Source organism: Oncorhynchus nerka, linkage group LG27 (assembly GCF_034236695.1).
Source record: "Oncorhynchus nerka isolate Pitt River linkage group LG27, Oner_Uvic_2.0, whole genome shotgun sequence".
Lineage (NCBI taxonomy): Eukaryota > Metazoa > Chordata > Actinopteri > Salmoniformes > Salmonidae > Oncorhynchus > Oncorhynchus nerka.
Window position 1 is genome coordinate 86,682,327 of NC_088422.1, and position 17,990 is coordinate 86,700,316.

A 17,990-nucleotide genomic window follows, 5' to 3' on the forward strand; every position below is an offset into this window, starting at 1 on the left:
CTCTCTCTCTCTCTCTCTCTCTCTCTCTCTCTCTCTCTCTCTCTCTCTCTCTCTGATGTTTCAAAAACACATTCTATTTAGATCTTCAAAAATGACCATTCACGGGTATTGTGGAATCAGTGTGTGTGTGTGTGTCAGTACAGGTTAAATCAAGATATTGTCCTACGAAGAAATGACCATTCATGGGTATCGTGGAATCAGAGTGTGCGGGTGTGTGTGTGTGTCAGTACAGGTTAAATCAAGATATTGTCCTGTGAAGAAAGGACCATTCATGGTAAAACATTTGTTGGGGGGTGACTCTGTGACTGGGATCACCAGTGGTGTGCTGGAGCTGAACAGATTAGTGTGTGTGTGTGTTTGTATATATGTGTGTGTGTTTTGTATGAATAGAGATGTTATTGTTCCTACTCTACTGCCTCTGAGGGTGAAAATAGACTTTTACACAATGAGATCAGACATGACTTTCCCTCTCTATCACACCTGCTCTCTCTCTGTCTCTCTCTCACCACAAGTGGTGGGGTGGCTGGTGTGTTAGTTTTTAATCTGCCACTTTAACATTACTTTTCCCCCTCACTTGGCTGTAGATGATACTCCAAAAGGTTTTGGGATATTTAGTTCCCCTACCGAGATAGTAAACAGTCATATTTTCTGTAGTCAGATTAATGTCATAGAGCCCCATTCATTCTGAAAGTGCCTAAAACACCTTATATACATTCCAACCCAGCTCATATTCGGGTTGGGGGAGGGTTTGTCCAGGGTTGGCCGTCATTGTAAAATAAGAATTTGTTTTTAACTGACTAGCCAAGTTAAATAAAGGTTACATTTAAAAATAATAATAATAAATAATATTAAAGTAGTTCTTGACCAGGTTTGCACACATTGCAGCAGGGATTTTGGTCCACTCCTCCATACAGTCCTTCTCCAGACCCTTCAGGTTTCAGGGCTGTCGCTGGGCATTACGGACGTTCAGCTCCCTCCAAAGATGTTCTATTGGGTTCAGGTATGGAGACGGGCTAGGCCACTCCAGGACCTTGAGATGCTTCTTACGGAGCCACTCTTTAGTTGCCCTGGTTCTGTGTTTCGGGTCGTTGTCATTCTGGAAGACCCAGCCACGACCCATCTTCAATGCTCTTACTGAGGGAAGGAGGTTGTTGGCCAAGATCTTGCGATACATGGCCCCATCCATCCTCCCCTCAATACGGTGCAGTCGTCCTGTCCCCTTTGCAGAAAAGCAGCCCCAAAGAATGATGTTTCCACCTCCATGCTTCACAGTTGGGATGGTGTTCTTGGGGTTGTACTCATCCTTCTTCTTCCTCCAAACACGGCAAGTGGAGTTTAGACCAAAAAGCTTTATTTTTGTCTCATCAGACCTTCTCCCATTCCTCCTCTGGATCATCCAGATGGTCATTGGCAAACTTTAGACGGGCCTGGAAATGCGCTGGCTTGAGCAGGGGGACCTTGCGTGCACTGCAGGATTTTAATCCATGACGGCGTAGTGTGTTACTAATGGTTTTCTTTGAGACCGTGGTCCCAGCTCTCTTCAGGTCATTGACCAGGTCCTGCCGTTCTGGGCTGATCCCTCACCTTCCTTATGATCATTGATGCTTTACGAGGTGAGATCTTGCATGGAACCCCAGACCGAGGGTGATTGACCATCATCTTGAACTTCTTCCATTTTCTAATAATTGCGCCAACAGTTGTTGCCTTCTCACCAAGCTGCTTGCCTATTGTCCTGTAGCCCATCCCAGCCTTGTGCAGGTCTACAATTTTATCCCTGATGTCCTTACATAGCTCTCTGCTCTTGGCCATTGTGGAGAGGTTGGAGTCTGTTTGATTGAGTGTGTGGACAGGTGTCTTTTATACAGGTAATGAGTTCAAACAGGTGCAGTTAATACAGGTAATGAATGTAGAACAGGAGGGATCCTTAAAGAAAAACTAACAGATCTGTGAGAGCCGGAATTCTTACTGGTTGGTAGGTGATCAAATACTTATGTCATGCAATAAAATGCAAATAAATTACTTAAAAATCATACAATGTGATTTTCTGGATTTTTGTTTTAGATTCCGTCTCTCACAGTTGAAGTGTACCTATGATAAAAATTACAGACCTCTACATGCTTTGTAAGTAGGAGAACCTGCAAAATTGGCAGTGTGTCAAATACTTGTTCTCCCCACTGTACATACATACATACATACATACATACATACATAAATACATATATACACAGACTCACACACACGTGCATACACATACATACACCACGCACGCGCACACTCACAAACACACACACATGTACACAGACACACTCTGGGGTGTTGTGTAAACTATACTTAGTGGTGTTTACGCATGACCCTTGCAAAAGAGATCAAGAGAGTTACAGAGAGATAGAGATAGAGAGACAGAGACAGACAGAAAAAGAGAGACAGAGAGTCCGAGAGGGAGAGAGAGAGAGAGACAGAAAGAGAGAGGGAGAGAGGGAGAGAGAGACCAGCTGTGCCCTCCAAAGGGCAGGATAGCCCAGACACGGTCACTCTAGTGGTGTGTAAACTCAATTAGAGGTCTTGCTGTTATGGTGGGCTGTTACGCCATGACCCAGTGACTTCACAGCGGGAGGGTGTGTGTGTGTGTGTGTGTGTGTGTGTGTGTGTGTGTGTGTGTGTGTGTGTTTGTGTGTGCATGCAGGTATGTGTTAGAGAGAGTGTGAGTCTGGTCAGATGTGGGCATAGACGGATTGCTGCTCCAAAGGTGACTCATGGCTTCTTTCCAAACCTTTACAGGGGATATAGACACTCTGGGTGTGTGCTGCTTGATAGTGTTTTGGAGTGCTGTGAGGAGGGTCCAGCATCTGTGTGTGTGTGTGTGTGTGTGTGTTTGTTTGCACGTGTGAACGTGTGTTCAAGGGTACAGGCACTTTCTATAATTTATGGACCAGACAGAACCTCTTCTGTAGTGCAAGACCCAGTTTGATCAGAGACTGAAGGCTCTCTCTGATTATTCTATGGTATTTGGAGCGACTGCACTGAATCATAAACAATATGTATATATTTGTCTCTTAGTGACTCAACATTGTGTCTGCTCTACTCTGCCTGTGGTAATGCCTGTCAAACCCAGTGGACTCAGAGCCTGCTGTCTGAATCTGACAACATCAGTGTCTCCACCAGCCAGCCTGTTTCCAGGGTAACTACTGTTTTGGCCCTTTCAGACAGAATGGGCACCCTACTTAAAAGTCATGTCTGTCAACACCTGAGGGACTTACGTGTGTCTGTGTTTATTTTGGTTCCTCTGGTCCAGACTTATATATAGGGGGGGTCACAGGATGCACCCCAAATGGATCTATATTCCTTTCATAGTGCACTACTTTAGACCAGCGCCCATTGAGTTTTGGTCAAAACCAGTGCACTATATAGGGAATAGGGTGCCATTTGTGATGCAACACCAGTTCATACAGATGGCAGTGTGCTTTGTGTGTCCGGGTGGGGTGGGGGACGAAGGGGGGGGGGGGGCTTCACACATGGGCTTTGTTTAGGCTGGAGTCTGGGTGCAGGGTTGTGTCTGTCTGGAGGACAGCTCAGTGGGAGAAGACTGAAGTCCTGCCTCTCAGCTGGTGTCTTCTTTGGTGTCCTGTCAGACACCCACCAAGTTACTGATGAAAGAGTGTGTGTCTGACTCTCTTCTCAGTGTGTGTGTGTGCGTGTGTACCCTACATGTGTGTGAGTATGCTTGTGATAGTGTGTGTGTGTGTGTGTGTGATTTGCACAATTTCAGGAAGAATGCGGTGTTCGCCACAGAATTCAGTGATGTTAGCTGGAGCACAGCTAGTCTCTCCTGTGTATACACACAGTGTGAATACGATACCAACCCCGGTCTACTTGGGGAGACGATATCACTGCATCTGTTTATTAAACATGACTTAGGTCCAGGTTTCTCTCCTCTAATGAACATCACATAGATTAGTAGTGTGATTTACGGTCTGTTCTGAAAGCTACGGTGACTAGCACTACGTCGTCTTGGATAGGGAGTCTGCAGCTGAGAGGAGTGAATGTTGCTCGGCACATTTGCACAGTGATGACACACATGCGTGTGTGTGTGTGTGCGCGCGTGCTCGTGTGTGTGTGTGTTGGGAGAAGTTCACATTTATTTTAAATTATTTTTATTTTACCTTTATTTTACTAGGCAAGTCAGTTAAGAACAAATTCTTATTTTCAATAACGGCCTAGGAACAGTGGGTTAACTGCCTGTTCAGGGGCAGAACGACATATTTGTACCTTGTCAGCTCGGGGATTCGAACTTGCAACCTTTCAGTTACTAGTCCAACGACTAGGCTACCCTGCCACTCACATTATTAGCTCTATTCAGGTAAAACCTCTAACAGAGTTACCAGGGATCTCTTCTTGGGGAACAGAGTTACCAGGGATCTCTTCTTGGGGAACAGAGTTACCAGGGATCTCTTCTTGGGGAACAGAGTTATCTCTTCTTGGGGGATTTCAAGTTTTCTATTCATCTTTTTATTTTCTACCTCCTGTCTCCCCAGTGTGGAGCGACCCAGAGCCAGACCCAGGGTGCCGTGTTCCTGCCTGAGTTTGCTCTGTCCCCTCAGGGAAGTTTCCTGGAGGACGCTACCGAGGACCAGTTCCTTACCTTCAGATACGACGACCAGGTGGGTACACACACACACACACACACACACACACACACACACACACACACACACACACACACACACACACACACACACACACACACACACACACACACACATACACTCACACACACAATGGAAAACCTGATCCTCTGAGTGGGTCTGCTGTGAGTGACGTGTGGGAGTAAGTGAGAGAAAGATGGGGTGTTTTTGGGGTGTAGACAACAAATGAGACACACATGACATGTCAAAAGAACAACTATTTATAAGCAGTAGGAAAAGTCCCCAATGTCTTTTTCTATAGTAAACACTATGTGAGAAGATATTGAGTGGACCAGAATACAATGCATTCATTCATTCTTCTCTCTGCATCTTCTCAACTGTGGAACATTTTCTCCAGTTTGATTGAATAAAGCAGCGAGCTCCTGCTGATCCATCTGGCGTTGGGCTGAAGAGCTCAGGATAATAAAGATATGTTGTTTTTTTGCTCTCAATTTGGCCTTTTGGATCAGGAACCACAACATTCTGGTTAAAATGTTGAGTACATGATGTTTTGAAAAGCTCGCATCTGACCAATATCAGGACAAATGATCCCTAATTATACGCAGAAACATGAATGTTTCAAGTTAGATTTCTCCTGAATGATTGGTCTGGAATTTGTATGGTTCTATGGCCCAGTACTTTTTTTGAAGCACCCAATTCAATAGAAAATACTGGTCTGTCACTTGGCCCATGGGTTAGTAGTTGAATTGAGATGAAAGATGGCATTACATTTGTCTGTGAATTTCAGACATGCAGTTAAATGCCAGAGAGGCTATTGAAGAGAGAACAAGTGGTATAAAGAGGCAGAGCCTGACAGAATATCTGTCCCATTTTTTTAGGCACACAGTAATGAGACATTTCCTTTAAAACACAGGTTTTCAGGCCATAACCTTTCTGTAGAGATGGACCCTGTACTGGAGATGGGGAGGTGGTGGTCACTCACATTATCACAACCTATCACATTAGAACTGACTGAATCAGTGTTGACTATTACTATTAACTATTAAGGTTGCACAATTCTGGTAACTTTCCCAAGTTTCCCAGAAATCCTGTCTGTAGAACGCAGGATTCCCTGCTTATTCCCTTCTGATACTGAGAATCATTCAACCAGGATGATTCAGTCATCAACATCACTGTGACCATGTCGGTCCCCAGACCTGCTGCTATAGGGACTTGACTTAGGACTGGGTGGGGACTCAGTATCAAATACAGTACAGGAGCGCAACTTTGGTTTTAGAAGGGTGGAAGTCAAATAAAAAGTTATTTCATTTTATTTTTATAAATATAGTCAGATTAACATTCCAAACAGCCTATCCGACTCCTCGGAGGCGTCCACATGGTCCTAAAGCACACCATTGCCTCGTTTTGTATCACATTCCAATTTTAAAACTGTGGGGGACAAAAATGCCATTTCAGAATGTGGGGGGAACATGTCGCCCCACATTCTGGGGTGGGGTGCTTACCTGGGGAATGTCATATATTCCATGTGATGGCATCTCCCAAAAATACTGTATTTTCTTATTTATTTTTAAAGCTGACACATTTTGACCTCATTCAGGATTTGTCAAAGCTTGCTTTGGTTCTTTTTGGGAGATGCCATAACTTTTTATTTTTTGAGTACCGGTACACAGTATGTTTGCCTCTTTGTTGAAAACTTCCCGAATGATTCAGCCCGTCTCCCCTAGTCTTGAGTGATGCAGTCATGTTAAGTCCAAGATTGTAGAATTGGATGCTTCTGTCTCTCTCTTGTTGAGGATGTGTGTCTAATGCTGTTCATGTTCCTGACTTAGACATGTCTGGATGAGTGATAGAGCTGCATTAAGCTACACAGACACGGTGGATAGTCTGTACGTTGGAGTCTTGTTTTGGGTTTCTCTGTGTTAGTGGATGTGTGACTAAACCTGTTCATGTCTTACACCTGAGCTACATTAATATGGCTGATATATCTGTAGTATCTATAGACTATAGTCTGCATAGTGTTCGTTGGAGTCTTGTTTTGGGTTTCTCTGTGTTAGTGGATGTGTGACTAAACCTGTTCATGTCTTACACCTGAGCTACATTAACATGGCTGATACAGTATATCTGTAGTATCTATAGACTATAGTCTGCATAGTCTTGTTTTGGGTTTCTCTGTGTTAGTGGATGTGTGACTAAACCTGTTCATGTCTTACACCTGAGCTACATTAACATGGCTGATACAGTATATCTGTAGTATCTATAGACTATAGTCTGCATAGTGTTCGTTGGAGTCTTGTTTTGGGTTTCTCTGTGTTAGTGGATGTGTGACTAAACCTGTTCATGTCTTACACCTGAGCTACATTAATATGGCTGATACAGTATATCTGTAGTATCTATAGACTATAGTCTGCATAGTGTTCGTTGGAGTCTTGTTTTGGGTTTCTCTGTGTTAGTGGATGTGTGACTAAACCTGTTCATGTCTTACACCTGAGCTACATTAACATGGCTGATATATCTGTAGTATCTATAGACTATAGTCTGCATAGTGTTCGTTGGAGTCTTGTTTTGGGTTTCTCTGTGTTAGTGGATGTGTGACTAAACCTGTTCATGTCTTACACCTGAGCTACATTAACATGGCTGATCAGTATATCTGTAGTATCTATAGACTATAGTCTGCATAGTGTTCGTTGGAGTCTTGTTTTGGGTTTCTCTGTGTTAGTGGATGTGTGACTAAACCTGTTCATGTCTTACACCTGAGCTACATTAACATGGCTGATGAGCTATAGACATTAGTGTTCGTTGGAGTCTTGTTTTGGGTTTCTCTGTGTTAGTGGATGTGTGACTAAACCTGTTCATGTCTTACACCCGAGCTACATTAATATGGCTGATACAGTATATCTAGTAGTATCTATAGACTAAACCTATAGTCTGCATTAGTGTTCGATATATCTGTAGTATCTATAGACTATAGTCTTGTGTTTTGAGTCTTGTTTCTCTGTGTTAGTGGATGTGTGACTAAACCTGTTCATGTCTTACACCTGAGCTACATTAACATGGCTGATACAGTATATCTGTAGTATCTATAGACTATAGTCTGCATAGTGTTCGTTGGAGTCTTGTTTTGGGTTTCTCTGTGTTAGTGGATGTGTGACTAAACCTGTTCATGTCTTACACCTGAGCTACATTAACATGGCTGATATATCTGTAGTATCTATAGACTATAGTCTGCATAGTGTTTGTTGGAGTCTTGTTTTGTTTTCTGTGTTAGTGGATGTGTGACTAAACCTGTTCATGTCTTGAGCTACATTAACATTTCTGGTATCTATAGTTTCTCATAGTGTGTTAGTCTTGTTTTGGGTGGTTAGTGGATGTGTGACTAAACCTGTTCATGACTTACACCTGAGCTACATTAACATGGCTGATACAGTATATCTGTAGTATCTATAGACTATAGTCTGCATAGTGTTCGTTGGAGTCTTGTTTTGGGTTTCTCTGTGTTAGTGGATGTGTGACTAAACCTGTTCATGACTTACACCTGAGCTACATTAACATGGCTGATACAGTATATCTGTAGTATCTATAGACTATAGTCTGCATAGTGTTCGTTGGAGTCTTGTTTTGGGTTTCTCTGTGTTAGTGGATGTGTGACTAAACCTGTTCATGTCTTACACCTGAGCTACATTAACATGGCTGATACATCTGTAGTATCTATAGACTATAGTCTGCATAGTGTTCGTTGGAGTCTTGTTTTGGGTTTCTCAGTGTTAGTGGGTGTGGGATGAAAGCTGCTAGGAAGTGAATTCATGGGGTATGTGTGGCTAAGCCAGACATTGTCTGGTCACTGGGACTGCTGCCAGGTGGCTCAGTGATGCTGTGGTGCTGGCTGCGGGAAGATCAAGTTTGTCGGTTCAATTCCCACGTCGGTCTCATACGCTGACTATGTGTTCACTGGGAGGAGGTTTTCACACACAGGGTTTATTGCATCCAATCTGATTTTAGTAAAAAAGGTCCTGTAATGTGAATACTCTGAAAAATATGTATTTTCAAATTACTATAGTACCTTGGAAAGTAATGTGAAGAGCTGAATGAACCTGGACGCTCTCAGAGTGAAATGAACCAAACTGAGTTCTTCCCTTGGGTCTTCTCTGCTGAACATAAAGACATTTGCACCACATCACACAATGCCACGATATTCTCTAGGTCTGCATCTTCTATCTATTTTACAGCAAAAAAGTGAGACTTTCTTGTTTGTTATTTAGTCTTAACCCAGATACTGGTGATAGGGGTTCATTGAAAAGGGGACGCCAGGTCCCATATTCACAAAGAATCTTCCAGTAGGAGTGCATCTCATCTAGGATCAGACCCACACATGCATGCCTCTAGCCCCCATTTTCTATTAGCCGAAGCAAAAGTCCTTTGTCATCTCAGAGACAGGAACAATACAGCACTCACAGCTTAGGCACCATGAATGCGTCCCAAGTGGCACCCTAGTCCCTATATAGTGCACTACATTTGACCAGGGCCTTTAGGCCTCTGGTCAAAAGTAGTGCACTATATAGGGAATAGGGTGTAGTATATATGACAAAGTGCCGACATACAAATTGCTGTATGACCCTGCGAATAGAGGAATGATGGAGGTAGACATCTGTTCCTAACACTTTCTCCTGTGGTAGTCTTGGACCAGAGGAACAACGAGACTGCCTGAGGCTGAGCCAGTCTGTGGAACACACACACACACACACACACACACACACACACACACACACACACACACACACACACACACACACAGACACAGCGCCTACAGAAAGTATTCATACCCCTTGACTTATTCCACATTTTGGTGTGTTACATCCTGAATTAAAAATGGATTAAATCAATTTTCAGAAATATCTAATTTACATAAGAATTCACACCCCTGAATCAATACTTTGTAGAAGTGCCTTTGGCAGCGATTACAGCTATGAATCTTTCTGGGTCTCTAAGAGCTTTCTACACCTGGATTGTGCAACATTTGCCCAATATTCTTTTCAAAATGATTAAATCTCTGTCAAATTGGTTGTTGAACATTGCTAGACAACCATTTTCAGGTTTTGCCATAGATTTTCAAATAGATTTGAGTCTGTAACTTGGCCACTCAGGAACATTAATAGTTTTCTTGGTAACTCCAGTGTAGATTTGGCCTTGTGTTGTAGATTATTGTCCTGCTGAAAGGTCAATCTCCCAGTGTCTGGTGGAAAGCAGACTGAACCAGGTTTTCCTCTATGATTTTGCCTGTGCTAAGTTCCATTCTGGGGTTTTTTCAGGACAAAAAGTAAATTGCTTTGCCACATTTTTGTTGCAGTATTACTTTAATGCTTTGTTGCAAACAGGATGCATGTACTGGCTTCCTTCTTTTCACTCTGTCAATTAGGTTAGTATAGTGGAGTAAATACAATGTTGTTGATTCATCCTCAGTTTTCTCTGATCACAGCCATTAAACTCTGTAACTGTTTTAAAGTCATCATTGGCCTCCTGTTGAAATCCCTGAGCGGTTTCCTTCCTCTCTGCCAACTGAGTTAGGAAGGACACTTGTATCTTTGTAGTGACTGGTTGTATTGATACACCATCCAAAGTGTAATTAATAACTTCTCCATGCTCAAAGGGATATTGAATGTCTGTTTATTTTTACCCATCTACCAATTGTAAAATTGGAACCTCCCTGTCTTTGTGGCTGAATCTGTGTTTGAAATTCCCTGCTCGACTGAGGGAGATAGTCATTCAGAAATCTGGTTAAAACACTGTTATTGCACACAGAGTGAGTTCATTATTATGTTTTGTTAAGCAAATGTTTACTCCTGAACTTATTTAGGCTTGCCATAACAAAGGGGTTGAATAATTATTGACTCAAAACATTTCAGCTTTTCATTTTCAATGATTTAGTAGAAATGTCTAAAAACATAATTCCACTTTGACATTATGGGGTGTTGTGTGTAGGCCAGTGAAAAAACATCTACATTTATTCCATATTGAATTCAGGCCGAAACAACAACGTGGACAAAGTCAACGGGTGTGAATACAGACATGAAGACACACACACACACACACACACATTCACACACATAGACGCACACACATGTACACATACACATTGCCTGAGGCTGCTAAACCAGCTCGTCTGTGGAACACACACAAACATGCACACACACACACAGACACACACACGGAGACACACACACCCCCATACGCCGCCCGCTCGCACGCCCGCTCGCACTCACACACTGCCAGGGGCCCTATACCAGCCAGCTTAGGGAACATCTGGAATGCACTGCACTGTATAGCAGAGAAACATCTGGAAAGCATTGCAATGTATAGCAGAGAGAAACATCTGGAATGCACTGCACTGTATAGCAGAGAGAAACATCTGGAATGCACTGCACTGTATAGCAGAGAGAAACATCTGGAATGCACTGCACTGTATAGCAGAGAGAAACATCTGGAATGCACTGCACTGTATAGCAGAGAGAAACATCTGGAATGCACTGCAGTGTATAGCAGAGAGAAACATCTGGAATGCACTGCACTGTATAGCAGAGAGAAACATCTGGAATGCACTGCAGTGTATAGCAGAGAGAAACATCTGGAAATGCACTGTATAGCAGAGAGAAACATCTGGACTGCACTGCAGAGAGAAACATCTGGAATGCACTGTATAGCAGAGAGAAACATCTGGAATGCACTGCACTGTATAGCAGAGAGAAACATCTGGAATGCACTGCATCTGCACTGCAGTGTATAGCAGAGAGAAACATCTGGAATGCACTGCAATGTATAGCAGAGAGAAACATCTGGAATGCACTGCAGTGTATAGCAGAGAGAAACATCTGGAATGCACTGCACTGTATAGCAGAGAGAAACATCTGGAATGCACTGCACTGTATAGCAGAGAGAAACATCTGGAATGCACTGCACTGTATAGCAGAGAGAAACATCTGGAATGCACTGCACTGTATAGCATAGAGAAATGTGTAGCATGGGGTGTTTCATGATTTTGACACACACACGCACACAACTTGTCTGTTAGTCACATTAAGTTGAGATGCCTTATGTTGAGAAGCAGGCCTATTATTTTCCCAAATGAGCATGCGTTGTGTCAACTTCTCATTCTGGTGTCATTCACCAGACTGGTGGGTTATTCTAGCATTAACGTGTGCATGTGTGTCTTTGTCTGTGTGTGTGTCTGTCTGGATATTATTATTTTAGGGGTCTAAGTGGTTTTTGGTTGAATGGGCTTTAGTTAGAAAACATGGGCCTCTGTTTGGTGTGTGAGGAATGAGTTGAGACTATGGACAGGACATGCAAGAGAGTCATATACACACACACACACACACACACACACACGCAAACACACACATGCAGGCAGACATGCAGACACACACATGCGCAGACACACACATGCGCGCAAACACACACACACACACACACACACACACACACACACACACACACACACACACACACACACACACACACATGCAGACATGCAGACACACAACACACACACACAAAGTTCTCATCATTCTCATGTTCACTCTTTCAACCTGACTTTTCCTCTTTCAAGACTCTCCTCTTCTTTTAAGAGTCAATGTTTTATGAAACGTAGAAGTTCATGGTGCTGATGTTATCTGTTCCCGGATAAGAGCAGTGGTTGACGTTACGTAAATAAAGTACTAAATTATACTACTAAAACTGACCTGGGGTCAGCTTAACAACTGCTGAAGGTTTAACAGCTGTAGTGTTAGTGTACAGGGTCTTTACATTCTCTCATAGGTTGTAGATCTAACACAGTGCCCACTTAGGAGCCACACTTGCACACTCTCTCAGGAGGGAGAGGGAGGGGAAGGTTGTGAAGGGTTAACGACTCAGGGGTTAGTTGGGTTGTCCTCACAAAATGACTGTTGGTATGAGGGGAGGGGAAGGTTAGGGGAAGGTTGTTAGAAGGTTGAAGTTAAAGAGGGAGGATCTGCTTTAAGATTCAGGAATAACTGCTGTATTGGGGGAGGAGAAAGGTTAGGGGAAGGTTAGATGAGGGTTAGGACAAGGTTAAAAGAAGGCAGGACTGTGCTGAACAACAAGTGTGTCTCAAATAAACCTCAATCCACTCTGACCTGTGTTACTAAACTCTTTCCCAAATAGTTGGCCAGTACAGTGGGTCTTGGCTAAAGACACTGTTGGCCAGAAACTTGTTTTTGTCAATTTTGCTCAGTCACAGCAAAGATATTTAACCAATGTCAGTGTGTAACTTTATAGCCACGTGTATTTGGCCTGTAATTACAAGAACCATAACCAGTAGGGTCAGAACTGGACCGCCCCTTTAACTGTTCAGCTCAGATGAGTAGTGTATCTGACCTTCTCAGCACGACCACCTCTATCTCCTAGCTCTTTGTACTGCAGCCTGTTACAGTCAACAGGAGTGGCTGAGATTAGCGAACACACAGAAAGATCAGCCGCTGTGGGTTTAGTGGCTTTAGGAGGTTAGACAAGCACAGTAAACCGCTGGGCAGTAAAACAGAGAGGCATGTAAGTAAAGGCCATGGACTCATCCCAAATGGCACCCATTTCCCTGCATAGTGCACTACTTTTGACTAGGGCCCATAGTGCACCACTTTTGAGCAGAGCGCTATGGGCCCTAGTCAAAAGTATTCACTACATAGGGCATAGGGTGCCATTAATTTTCAGACACAGCCTTGGTGTACATTCTGTCTGAGTGTGCTTTCCCTACAAGCAAATAGAGAGGCATGGGAGGGGCTTGTGTTAGCAAACGGGCGGTCGAGTGAGTGTGTGTGTGTGTGTGTGTGTGTGTGTGTGTGTGTGTGTGTGTGTGTGTGTGTGTGTGTGTGTGTGCGCAAGTAATTCCTCTGGATCCAGTCCTCTGAAAAAAGAGGAGAGAGAGAACTTATCGCTTTGCAAGTAATTCCTCTGGATCCAGTCCTCTGAGAGAGAGAGAGAGAAACAGAGAGAGAGAGAAACAGAGAGAGAGAGAGAAACAGAGAGAGAGAGAGAGAGAAACAGAGAGAGAGAGAGAGAGAGAGAGAGAGAGAGAGAGAGAGAGAGAGAGATATATATCACAGTCCGAAGCCAAATGACAGTCTTTCTTGTGAAACTTTACGGCTCTACCGAGATCCCTAAAAATATGGGTATTTTTAAAACTCTTGACACACTGCACAGATCCAGAGCTACCCCGCCTCGTTGCCTCATTCTAGGGACAATAGAATCATAAATTACCTGTCAGAGGAGCTTACAAAGACATCTAACATGAGCAGCAATGTAACACGCTGGAACACCAAAAGCCTCATGTGAAAGTTGTAGGCCTAAATCAAATGAGAAAAGGTTGAAGTTCAGTATGCACACTATCTGATATGCTGTGTGTTTGCGTGCTTACGTACGTGCGTGTGTGTCTGCGATGTACAGTACGGTGCCTTCGGAAAGCATTTAGACCCCTTGACTTTTTCCACATTTTGTTACGCTACAGCCTTATTCTAAAATAGATCAAATACAAAAATATCCTCAGCAATCTTAACACTAAACCCCATAATGACAAAACAAAAACAGGTTTGTAGAAAATTTAACAAAATAATTAGAATAAGAAAACAAATAGATTTATATAAGTATTCAGACCCTTTGCTATGAGACTCGAAGTTGAGCTCAGGTGCATCCTGTTTCCATTGATCATCCTAGAGATGTTTCTACAACTTGATTTAGAAAGGCACACACCTGTCTATATAAGGTCCCACAGTTGACAGTGCATGTCAGAGCAAAAACTAAGCCATGAGGTGGAAGGAATTGTCCGTAGAGCTCAGAGACAGGATTGTGTCGAGGCACAGATCTGAAATAGGGTACCAGCATTAAAGGTCCCCAACAACACAGTGACCTCCGTTCTTAAATGGAAGAAGTTTGGAATCACCAAGATTCTTCCTAGAGCTGACCGCCCGGCCAAACTGAGCAATCGGGGAAGAAGGGCCTTGGTCAGGGAGGTGACCAAGAACCCGATGGTCACACTGACAGAGCTCCAGAGTTCCTCTGTGGAGATAGGAGAGCCTTCCTGAAGGACAACCCTCTCTGCAGCACTCCACCAATCAGGCCTTTATGGTAGAGAGCCCAGACGGAAGCCAATCCTCAGTAAAAGGCACATGACAGCCCGCTTGAAGTTTGCCAAAAGGCACTATTGACTCTCAAACCATGAAAAACAAGATTCTTTGTTCTGATGAAGCCAAGATTAAACTCTTTGGCCTGAATGCCAAGTGTCACGTCTGGAGGAAACATGGCATCATCACAACCAGCATGATGCTGTGGGGATGTTTTTCAGCGGCAGGGACTGGGAGACTTGTCAGGATCGAGGCAAAGATGAATGGAGCAAAGTACAGAGAGATCCTTGATGAAAACCTGGTCCAGACCTCAGACTGGGGTGAAGATTAAACTTCCAACAGGACAACGAACCCTAAGCACACAGACAAGTCTCTGAATGTCCTTGAGTGGCCCAGCCAGAGCCCGGACTTGAACCCGATCGAACATCTCTGGAGAGACCTGAAACTAGCTGTGCAGCAACGCTCCCCATCCAACCTGACAGAGCTTGAAAGGATCTGCAGAGAACAATGGGAGAAACACCCCAAATAAAGGTGTGCCAAGCTTGTAGCGTCATACCAAAGAAAACTCAAGGCTGTAATTGCTACCAAAGGTGCTTCAATTTAGGAAATAGTCTGAATACTTATGTAAATGTGATATTTTTGAGTGATAATCAGTATGTGAGTGATGATCAGTATGTGAGTGATGATCAGTATGTGTGTGATGATCAGTATGTGAGTGATGATGAGTATGTGTGTGATGATCAGTATGTGAGTGATGATCAGTATGTGAGTGATGATCAGTATGTGAGTGATGATCAGTATGTGTGTGATGGTCAGTATGTGAGTGATGATCAGTATGTGAGTGATGATCAGTATGTGAGTGATGATCAGTATGTGAGTGATGATCAGTATGTGAGTGATGATCAGTATGTGTGTGATGATCAGTATGTGAGTGATGATGAGTATGTGTGTGATGATCAGTATGTGAGTGATGATCAGTATGTGTGTGATGATCAGTATGTGTGTGATGGTCAGTATGTGAGTGATGATCAGTATGTGAGTGATGATCAGTATGTGTGTGATGGTCAGTATGTGAGTGATGATCAGTATGTGAGTGATGATCAGTATGTGAGTGATGATCAGTATGTGTGTGATGATCAGTATGTGTGTGATGGTCAGTGGCACGCTTTCATTCAGTTGAGTCCGAGGCAGTAGAGAGATGGTGTGAATGTTTTTTTATCTCTCCATAAAAACAGGAGGGGAACGAGGGATGGAGTAAGGAGGGAGGGAAGGTAGTAACTGTAGGCGTTGGGGAGAGGAGAAACTGTGAGAGAGTTAGAGAGAGAGTTAATGAAAGAGAGAAGGAGAGAGGTAGCAGACTAATAACAGCTTGTTGGTTCCCTCTAGACTCATTAGCTGATCCACTACTGCAACTCTTAATTAGTGCTTTCTATATTATAACATGTAATGACCCCTTTGAATAAGTCTGTCTGAAAGGAGAAGATGAGGAGATAGAGGGATAGGAGAAGAGGGGGCAAAGAGAACAGAGAAGGGGTGATAGAAAAATATGAGAGAGAGAAGAGATGGAGAGAGAGAGGAAGTGAGGGAAGACGGCGAGGGAGAGAGAGAGAAGACAGGGGGAGGAGGGAGGGGAAAGAGAGAGAGATAGACAGGGACAGGAGGGAGGGAGAGAGAGAGACACAGAGAGGAGGGAGGGAGAGAGAGTGAACAGGGAGAGAGAAGACAGGTAGAGGAGAGGGAGAGAGAGAAGACAGGTAGAGGAGAGGGAGAGAGAGAAGACAGGGAGAGGAGAGGGAGAGAGCGAGAGAAGACCGGGAGAGGAGAGGGAGAGAGAGAAGACAGGGAGAGGAGAGGGAGAGAGAGAGAGAAGACAGGGAGAGGAGAGGGAGAGAGAGAGAGAAGACGAGGAGAGGGAGAGAGAGAAGACAGGGAGAGGAGAGGGAGGGAGAGGAGAGGGAGAGAGAGAAGACAGGGAGAGGAGAGAGATAGGATACAGGGAGATGAGAGGGAGAGGAGAGGGAGAGAGAGAGAAGACAGGGAGAGGAGAGGGAGAGAGAGAGAGAGAAGACGAGGAGAGGGAGAGAGAGAGAGAAGACAGGGAGAGGAGAGGGAGAGAGAGAGAAGAGGGAGAGGAGAGGGAGAGAGAGAGAGAAGACAGGGAGAGGAGAGAGAGAAGACAGGGAGAGGAGAGGGAGAGAGAAGACATGGAGAGGAGAGAGAGAGAGAGAAGACAGGGAGAGGAGAGGGAGAGAGAGAAGACAGGGAGAGGAGAGAGAGAGAGAGAAGACAGGGAGAGGAGAGGGAGAGAGAGAGAGAAGATGGGGAGAGGAGAGGGAGAGAGGGAAGACAGGGAGAGGAGAGGGAGAGAGAAGACAGGGAGAGGAGAGGGAGAGAGCAGCAAGAGGAAACTGAGAAAATAGAGTAAAGGAGTGTATTTGACCTACGCTGCACGCAGTGAAAAACACAAGGTCTTTCTTTGTGTTGTCTCTCTCTCTCTCTCTCTCTCTCTCTCTCTCTCTCTCTCTCTCTCTCTCTCTCTCTCTCTCCCTCCCTCCCTCCCAGGAGTTCTATTGGTCTGAGAGTAGAGGATGGAACAAACGTTTGCAGTGAAGAGAGTTAGTTACCTTGGTACATGCCTAAGCATTTCAAACATTTATGACTCGATCAAACTTCTGGTTACGTAGGCATTGACCATGTACCATTTCTAGCGGGAGGTCCATTTATTCTAGAGTTGTAGCCGTTACATTATAGATGTCTATAAAATGCTTCAGGAATAAAGAACTGACTTTGCCCTCGGTAAAGATGATTTGAGATTCAATACTTTATTTTGTCCGAAGTTGTAAAGGAATTGACTTATTCCAAGCTTTTTGAGAACTTAACCAAACTACAGTCAAGACAGAAGTTTCGAAAGGAAGCATTACATTCCCTGAGGAAAGTGTTGCTGGGAGGTTGGGAGCGTGTGCACTGGCAAGGCCACAGGAAAAAGGAGAGCCTATTTCACTGATTATTCCAACCTCTCCTCTGGCTTTGAGCAGAGCACCAAAAAACACAGTCCCATTTATCAAGTTGAAACCTTCTGCCTTCATTCTCTCCTCTCCTCCTTTTCTCCTCCCCCTCTCTCTCTTGACCTTGGGTCATGGCACCAGCCACTCCTCTCTGAGGACGCTTCATCCTTTCATTCAGCTTTGATGGACTGAAACAGGAGGATGAATACAAAGTGGTCCTT

General features: G+C 44.0%; 1 protein-coding gene across 1 annotated transcript in view; it reads left to right on the forward strand.

The window, feature by feature from the left end:
* Nucleotides 1-17,990, forward strand: part of adamtsl3 (ADAMTS-like 3) — a 249,692-nt gene that overhangs the window by 21,552 nt on the left and 210,150 nt on the right. The window contains 1 exon segment of the mRNA XM_065012218.1: nt 4,533-4,658. Within this exon segment, the coding sequence (XP_064868290.1) occupies nt 4,533-4,658 (126 nt within the window).